This window comes from Periophthalmus magnuspinnatus, chromosome 24 (assembly GCF_009829125.3).
Source record: "Periophthalmus magnuspinnatus isolate fPerMag1 chromosome 24, fPerMag1.2.pri, whole genome shotgun sequence".
NCBI lineage: Eukaryota > Metazoa > Chordata > Actinopteri > Gobiiformes > Gobiidae > Periophthalmus > Periophthalmus magnuspinnatus.
In genome coordinates this window covers 22,169,553-22,179,035 of record NC_047149.1, presented here as the reverse complement: position 1 = coordinate 22,179,035, position 9,483 = coordinate 22,169,553, and the positions used below count along the sequence as shown (strand labels likewise).

The following is a 9,483-nucleotide window of genomic DNA, read 5'->3' as shown; positions in this document are numbered from 1 at the left end:
TCCCAGTTTTAAAATTTGAAAATCTAGTCACCCTAAGCAGGATGCAATATTACATTTTGCTTAAACTAATAATTAAAGCTTGATAGGGTACATCAATACGTTAAAAATGAATGATTTTTTTTTTTTTTAAATATATAAAATAAATAATAATAATAATAATCAGGTTGTTCTTTTAGTCACATAAAGTAACTGCATTTTTCTTCTGATAATTAAAGCTTGATAGGGTACGTCAATAAATAAATAAATAAATGGATGAGTAACTGAATGAATGAATAAATAAATTAATTAATTAAAAAATAATAATAATAATAATGATGATAATAATAATAATCATCAGGTTGTTCTTTTAGTCTGCTGCATAAAGTAACTGCATTTCCCTAACACCTATTCTGGAAACTGCTAAAAGTAGACTAGTAGTAAAACCAAGGACTGCAGCCATTTAAGTCAACTCCTAGACTACTGAAGTAATAAAAGACAGAGGTTAGGTTTAATTTGGAATTCTAAGCCACAAATATTCTTTCACTCTTCTCATAAACTATATAACAATGTCCTTGCACGGATCTGATCAACAGTGAAGTGTAAAATAGTGTGAAATAATAAATAAAAACCTATAATAAACATTTGCATTGAAGATATGGTAAACGCATGTACACAACAGCTCCCCCTGGTGGCAATTTAATAGAACACAACCAACGGCCATTTGTAAACATAAAAAGATTTAAAGATTGTTGTTCATTTCTTTAGATTTTACATGTTTGATGAGCTTTATCTACTAGACAAATTGTAATAACACGCTGCTAGCTGTTTTAGCATTGTTAGCAGGGTTTTAGTGGTCGAAAAGAACAGCTGTCTGGGTGTAATAACATAGCAACGACAACAACAACAGCTGATCGGGCACAGCCATGTCTGCCCTGCTCCCAAAGCGTTTAACATCAGCTACAATTCACAACACAACGCTTTTATACCCTTAAATATAACCTTAGACCCGTGCTAGCATGCTACATTAACGCGATGCTTATATTGCTATGCTAACCCGTGTAACGTTTCTTAGCAACAGAGGCTAACTTAGCTCGCGATGCTAGCAGTCAGTCATCTTTTCGCAACAAATCTCACGTAAATCCCAAATTTCCACAATGTTTGAGCAGCAATGGTGATTTAGCAAGTGTTTAACTTTCAAACTAGGTAATTGCAATAGAAATGATCTGTTTCTTACGCTGTTATTCCTGCAGGAGGTCCATTTTGGTGAACGTAGCGTCCTCCTCCTCTCTTCACTTCATTCACTGTGTGTTTTGTAAAAGCAGAATGGATGGTTCTGGTCCATGTTTACGCCCACTACGCACGTTTCAGCAGGTATTTTACACATTTATTCATGTTTCAATACAAATGCATGCACTTCTGGCAATAAAATGTGTAAATAAAAGCCTAAGGAAAGCCTCATTCATAAACACATGCAAACTATTAGGTTACAGTAGGATTAGAGTGACAGGATGTCCCTATTGACCTGGGACACTCCCCTTTTGAGTTCTGTGTCCTCTGTCCCAGCAGATTTATCCAAAAATTAGGGAGAAAAGTCTCAGTTGGTGCTATTTTTGATCAATTTGCCACTTGTCAATAGCAAGTAATCGAATATATTGTCATTTGTTTAGTAAAAATACAGAAAAACCATGCTTGAATGTTTAAACTCAGGCTCAAAACAGTTCTGTTTACCTGTGCATATGACTGAAAGGTTTTTATTCTGCACTTTTCTCCTTTAATGTTAATTTTATGATGATTATTTGTGATTATTTATGTTTTGATTTGTTATCTGTGTAATCCTTCAGTTGTCCAGGTCTGATCCATAGTAAAAGATGAAGTTTAAATCTGTCAACTGGACAAATCGTTGTAAGAATGAAGACGTTGAATGAAGTTTCACTGCCCATCCAAGCTGGTTCTTCAGTTCTGGTCAGATTGCAGGGTAGTTAAAGGTTGAATAGAGTAGTTTCAGTTGAAACTGGAGACAGTAGAAGTTTACATTTCCAGTGTGGTTAGCTCCCTTCAAATAGATATAAAGCAGCGTCCACCAGTAATTTGACCAGAACTGAAGAAGCGGCTTGGATGAGCAGTGAAACGTCTTTACTCTTACAATGATTTGTCCAGTTGACAGATTTAAACCTCGTCTTTTGTTTTGATTTGTTGTATTGTGATTTTAATGTCTTTCTTATTCTGTAAAGCACTTTGAATTACCTTGTGTAGAATTGTGCTGGACAACTAAACTTGCCTTGTTTTACTTAAAAATTAGCATAAAGCAAACAAATGCACCAGCAGAAGTCCCTCAGATTATATACTGATCTGTAAGAGTCAAGAATGGACAATGTTACAAGCTCTTTTCACAGTTTTATTTATACCAACCATTCCAACCATCCCAAACATCCCAACCCAAGTGTGTCCCAGTTCTGAATTTTGAAAATCTGGTCCCACTAAGTAGGATGAAATATTACATTTAGCTTACAACTGAAAATTAAAGCTTAATAGGGTAATTAGATTAAAGTGTAAAACTCGCTGAGTCAAATAGACGGGCTTAAAAAGGGCCGTGCACTGAAATGAAGCCTACTCAAAGGGAGGGGTGTCAAATATTCATCTAAAATGTAGGCTAATAGCAAGCAGTAGTTGTGGAAAATAACAAACATAGGCCTACAAAATAACCTTTTATCATACTTTGACCAATACATGATATGATATGATATGATATGATAAAAATAGTCTAATGATGTTGTTTCTAGAAGACTGGCTCAAAGAAAGGCTATTGTAAAAGCTTGCCATAAGCCTGAATTGGAAAAAAAAAGTTGTTTGCCATAATTCATGTTTATTTTAGTTCAGTTTTTATATATATAGCACATTTAAATACAATTTCAGTTGCTCAAAGTACTTCATATAAAAAGTAAACAAAACAAACAACAAAAAAATCTCAAAACAAAACAAATACAGACAATAAGATATAGGCAAGAACAATAAAACATCAATAAAACACTATGATATCCTGTGTAGCTAGTATTAAATGCCATGGAGAAGAGGTGGGGTTTCAGTCTAGTCTTAAAATACATTAAAGACTGAGAGGATCTGACAGGCTGAGGGAGGCTGTTCCATGGTCTGGGTGCTGCTACAGAAAAGGCTCTGTCACGTCTAGTCTTGAGCCTGTCTTAGTTAGTTTGGCCCAACACCACACTCTCAGTTTTATTTTGGTTTAAGTTCAGGGAGTTTGAGCTCAGCCAAGTCTGCACATCCTGGAGACTGTCCCGCAGAGCTTTGATTGTGGTCTGGCAGATGTATTTGAGTGTCATCTGCAAAACAATGAAATGAGACAATGTTTTTGTAAAATCATCATCCTTTGAATTGTTTCAGATGTTGCATTTTTGAGTGGTCTTTGGAAGGGAGAGTGCACTGTCTGTCAGATATATGCACTGGACAAAAGGATGACCAAACCTATCTGAACTTTTTTTGTGACCTGGCTATAGTTCAGTGTGTTTCCATTGAGGTTGTGTCATGTCTGTTCATTAGCATGCACTGTCCCAATCAAATAACTAACTAAATAAATAAATAAATAAATAAATAAACTGAAGTGCTATCATGTTTTTGTCACTTTCAAGCATTAGTGCCAAGAGTAGTATTGCATAGGCTAATAACTATTTAAAGGACTTTTATAAACTAGGTTTTTAGAAATGATTATCCCTAATTTCAGGATTAGGACTATATTTGTGTACAAGGACAACGACCTTCAGCCTAAGTGTAAAAAAGAGAATGATCATACAAAAGATATTTCCAGAAAGAGAAACTGGAAATATCTTTTGTATGATCTCTTGGCCATTACTCCTGAGAAACACCGGGGGGCGCTGCAACGCTACAATGAAATCTGTGCACCTGTTTGTTTACGTGCTCTAAAAAGCATTCAAACTTGAGCTCCCTTGAGAATAGTTTTATCATCAAAAGTAATGAATAAAATTGGTAATCTATTAGAGCGAAACCAAAACGAATAATAATTTCAGTGGAAGGTGTATGCGTCATGCGTAATTGTGCCAAAACGACCAAATTACGCACGTCTTTTTGTAAAGTTTGGCACATAAAGAAGCAACTCTAACTTCTTCTACAGACTGCACAGTGCTTTATTAGTAAAATTGTAAACAGATATCATATTAAGCAAGTCTGAATGATCCAGTAGTAGCGCGCCTGTCGCTTTAAGAGGGCTGAGCTTGGTGCGTTCCGAAGCTTCACGCACGTCTCCGTCTACCTGCTGCCCACTCCTCTCCCGCGTCTTGATTGGCCGTGTTGGCTGAAATCCTCTTGAATGATTTCAAACCCAAGTGTTTGGACAAGGAGGAGGGGGGCACGCTGCTAATTCCTGCTCGCGTTGTTGTGTGATGGCCAGTGCTGTGTGGAGTGGAATCCTCGCTCGCTCTCTCAGCTAAAGAGGCTTATCCCGAAAGGGCGCTGATGTGAACCAATCCACCGGTGAATAAAGTAGGCCGCCAGAGGTGCACCGTTTACCAAGCGCACGCACTTTGGATCCGAGAGACGCCTGGATCTGAGGAGGAACGCGCAAATGTTTTTCTTTTCGTTTTAATGGAGTGATATGACGGGAACGCAGCGCACGTTGCATTGAAGTGACAGAACGAGGGAACAGGGACACAACCTTGTAACGTGCTTGGATACAGACTGGAAACGCGTGATTTTTAATGGAATGTGAGTGTTAGTATTCTCAAAACACACATTTTTCCAAAGAAAGCAACCAGTTGGTCCACGCGTTACTCAATATTATTCTTACAATTGGCCTATTGAAAGGTGAAAGGAGCGCATCAGCATTCCGCGTTATTTTGGCATATTTTGGACAATGTATTCGTATTTTAACACAATTCCACAACTAAAGCTTGGCTGGATGAGTTTTGACAGTTAATTTGTCGCTGCGCTTTTGGAAACGAACCACATTTCTGGACCAAAATGGCAAAGAATCAGTCCGATGGTCCGTGTGAGGACTTGAACCAGCTGTCCGACGATGACTTGCTCCGTTGCAGCAAAGAGGAGCTGGTCCGGAGATTAAGGAGGGTTGACGGGGAGAAAATGAACTTGATGATTGAGCACGGGAACATGATGAAGGACATCAACAGGCGCTTGCAGGTGCACCTCCACGAGATCCGGAGTTTAAAGGACATCAACCAAAAACTCCAAGATGACAACCACGAGCTGCGAGAACTTTGCTGCTTTCTGGATGATGACAGACAGAAAGGGAAGAAGCTGTCCCGGGAGTGGCAAAGGTTTGGAAGGTTCACAGCCAGCGCCATGTGGAAAGAAGTCGGGACTTATGTGATGAAGTTAAAGGAGCTGGAGTCCAACCAGGAGAGCGTGTTAAGGGAAAACAACGAACTGAAAGAAATCATACTTATGCTGGATGAGGAGAGGAACGGCGCAGGGTCCAGGAGCTCCATAGACTCGCAGTCCAGCCTGAGTAACCTGAACGGGGGCAGCGGGACAGTGAGGGACGTGGGGGATGGCAGTAGCACCTCCAGCACGGGCAGCGCGGGGAGTCCGGACCACCACAACCACAACCATAACCACATACACAAGCCCGGGGCAGAGAACACTAAGCTGGGGCCCAACATGAGGAGGTCTATGGATGATCTGTCAGCACCCCCTCATCACAGGAGCATCCCCAATGGGCTCAATGGTGAGTTAAAGCTGCACTTAACACCTTTTACCTGCTGAGTGAGTGGACACACCTGGCTGCCCTGTAATTTGTGATCAGTCCAAAATACTACCTGCAGTTACTGTCTCTGCTACTACACACTACTACTGTATTATTAAGCAAGATAACTTTAATTAATGTGAACTATGTCAAAGGTACATGTGTGATTAGAGTCTGAACAGCACAGTTATCAGTCGCAATAGTTGTATTCTTCTGTGAAAGCTGCTGATTTGTTCGTCTTTTGTGAATTGTTTTTAGTTTTGTTTCACTGTAGCACAAGCTTCATGCCAAAAATACCAACTTCACTAATGTATGTACTAGTAAATACATCTGTAACCTTCACACAGAAATGTCAAACTAATTTTCATCACAGGTTAAGATAGGCCAACTTTAAAAAACATTGAACTGAGCGTGTTAACTAGGCCTGTGTGCATATACTTTGGGTTACAGTTAAGTTTGTGTAATTACTGCTTTCTTGTTCTCTGTCCTGTTCGTAAACATTTGAAGTTCTGATGCCGAGGGATTTATGTTTTCTACAAAAAGTGAAACTATAGACAAAATGTGGACCTTTAGTTGGTTTAATCGATTCTTACTTTGTCAAATCATTATTTTACTGGGATTATAAGGATACGCACAAACAGTAAAAAGGAGAACACATGGAGCTGGAGTGAATTGTGAGGGTTTTTTTTTTTTTTTTTTGGTCAGATGCTTCATGGTGAGATCATAGAAACACAAGATGGTTTTGAGAACTTGCCACGAAAGAATTGACCAAGAATTTCTTTAGCTTTTACTTTGCTGCATGTAGGGCTGTCATGATAACACAGTTTAAAGCACGATATATTGCTTTAATGAATGTAGACGATAAACAATAATATAGAAATCAAACCATAAAGCAGAATTATCCCCCGAAAATGAAAAGCTATTCTAAATGTACAGTATTATTTGGATTTATAATCATATTGCAAAAAAATAACCCCACCAATACAAAGAAAAGGTATATACGATAAATACTGACGCCCCAAAATGACGTTTCGATCTGTTATTCATTGAACGATAAGTTGATATCACAGACTGTACGTAGAAATGGACATAGTTAACCTGCTAAGTGAGAAACTCTGGCTCCATTTCACTTTACAATAGAAAACTGTTGCCTCTCTCTGTAAACACTGCAGTCAAGCTCGTCATTTCAATCTTAAAAATGTCCGTATTAACCAGATTGGCGCTTTGGTTGCTATGATACTCGTGCCTCGACAAGCTTCATTTAGCTGGAGCCGAACGCTATGGGTGACGTCACACTCCTTTTAATCCATTTCTTTATACCGTCTATGGTCGATATAGTAATTATCTTGAGTGGCCTTGCTGCATATATTTACAATAATTCAAACGCAAACCACAGTCTAGTCAATATATGGCCATAATGATAATAACTTGTTTACATGTACACACTGCAACTTGAGTGTTCAGCGGGACGTGTATGAGAACATGTCTGCTGGGTCATTTTGAGGCCACATAACATATTCTATAAAACGCTGTCTGACTGTTCGGTGTTGTGAAGCTAACTTGATTGCAGTATAAGAGCATATGTTGATCAGAAGTGCTGCTGTGTGGGATTATCAAGAGGGGGGCCGAGCTTAACCTCTCACGGGGTCTTGATTGGGGTGATTATAACGCACTGCCACATGGACGCTCGCCGCATCCATAAGTGGCCTTTTCAGTCCGGCGTCCACCCGTCGTTCTCAGAGCCGTGCTGATTCAGGTCACTGCCTCTCTGCTCCTTCAGGGGAAAAAGGACTTGTGCTAATAGCTAGTTGAAGGGTTTTTAAGCAAATTGATTTTTTTTCTCGTTTGTTATTTGGTTAATGTTCCGTCTGATGATGGAAGAGCTCTTTTGTCTGTTTAGGGCAGATGTGGGTGATATCGGTAAAAATGTATATCTGGATGTCTTAATATTTTTTGTTTTATCTCAGTTACAATATTCAGATTAATATTTTTTGTATTTTAAAGCAGACCTATCATGCAAAATTTGACTTTTCAGAGCTTTTAACTGTGTTATAGTTGCTTCCTTCATTTACCTTTTCAAAGTTGTTTTTGGAGTGAGTTTTAGCAATCTTTAATCGCTTATTTTCAGACGCCATATTGCTGATCAACCCCCGCTTTCACCGCCACTGCCGTGCACCCACTGCTCTCTACTTACTATGTTCTTCAATTTTATTATTTTATTCGATGATGCATGTTAGATTTGGCAGTTAGTCATTTTGGTACAAATGAAAAAAAAAAATCCGCTACTCGGGGGGGCCGACAGCTCTACGGCACTTTGTTGTGATGACGTTTACGGCGACGCCAGCTCCCATTGGGCACTGCAGTTTTCTAACGCGGAAGTCAGCGGATTTGTTTCTTTTATTAAGTTGTTTTAGATGAATATTGCGATTTTAAACGTGCAACATAATGATCCACCAGCACAATAGATCTACTTTACACCTTTTAGGAAGAGAAAGTGTGTCTACAATGAAACCGGTATAATTTTGCCTTCTATTATGCCATTTGGGAAACCATTGAAAGCTAAAATTTAAATTGAAAAGAGTTTCGGTTAGTGTGCCCATGTGAAATATTTAAATTTACATAAAAAGGCCAGTAGGACCCACATATTTACTCACTGGCGTTGTTGTTGTCTGTTTAACCTCACTGCAAAGTTGCTTCATCGCCGAACCTCAGACAGCATTCTCCTCCAAACACATTAACCCTTCTCTTTTCTTTATTTCCTCCTTTTATCTTCCCTTTATCTAAGCCGTATTCATTTAATGATCCACTGGTGTCATAAATTATAACTATATGCCCTTGTTTGGAGATTACACTGCATGTATTTTGTCTGTGAGGTAATTTTTCTTAGATTTCAAGACAATATACTTCAGATTCCAAGATGACACTATCCATGTTTTGATATTTCTAGGATGACCATATTTTCAAAAACAAAAACTGGGAGACTCCCGGTTTGGGATAGTGGGGTGGTCATAATAAAATTGTGAAAAATTGTACTTGTGAGTCAGTATATAATCTGAGAGACTTCAATCAGTGCAACTAAGTACATTTTATTTATGTTCTGGTCATTTTCAAGCTATTTTATTGTATTTTGGCTAAACGGATAACAGTTTATTCCTCTTTTTATTGTTAGCGGGCTGCTCAAATTGGTCAAAAATAGCAACACCTGGGACATTTCTTGAATAAAACTGCAGCAAATCACTGGCTTTGGATGAATCTACTAGGACAGAGGACACAGGGCTTTAAACTGGGACTGTCCCGCGTAAACGGTAATGCCTGGTCACCCTAGATACATCTCCCACTTCTACCTTACAGGGTACAGTTTCAAAAGGTTGACATGAAACCAGAAATCAATGCCGCTGTTTTTTTTTTTAAAGACTAATACTAAGCTGGAGGAAAGCTTGGGAGATGATGAAAAAGCAGCGATGGCACAGGAGGACACTAAGCCCTGTTTAGCTTGCACATGGGTGGACGCCAAGAGCTGCTCAGCATTGGGAATATAGATGGGGAAAAGCCACAAATCCTTATAAAACTGCAGTCACATGTAAGGTCCTATGGTTTTGCATCCCAGGAAGTGAATGTCATTAACATTAGAGTCACTATTAAGCAGTGGCTGACGAAGTGCTTAATGTTGTGAAGTAAACGTACAGATACCAAAGTAAAAGTAAAAGTATCACATGAAAAAAAAATGACTTAAGTAAAAGTATTAAAGTACCCAGTTAAAAAATATACTTAAA

The 9,483-nt window shown here is 38.7% G+C and overlaps 1 protein-coding gene across 2 annotated transcripts in view; it reads left to right on the top strand.

The window, feature by feature from the left end:
- The first annotated feature begins 4,256 nt into the window (after positions 1-4,256).
- ccdc85cb (coiled-coil domain containing 85C, b) overlaps positions 4,257-9,483 on the top strand; it is a 99,596-nt gene continuing 94,369 nt past the window's right edge. Inside the window, exon 1 of one of the 2 annotated variants that reach the window (XM_033991100.2) lies at positions 4,257-5,692. In XM_033991100.2, coding sequence (XP_033846991.1) covers positions 4,969-5,692 — 724 coding nt within the window. In that variant the 5' untranslated portion in view covers positions 4,257-4,968. The remainder of the gene's footprint in view (positions 5,693-9,483) is intronic. The other variant, XM_033991099.2, reaches the window with a different exon arrangement.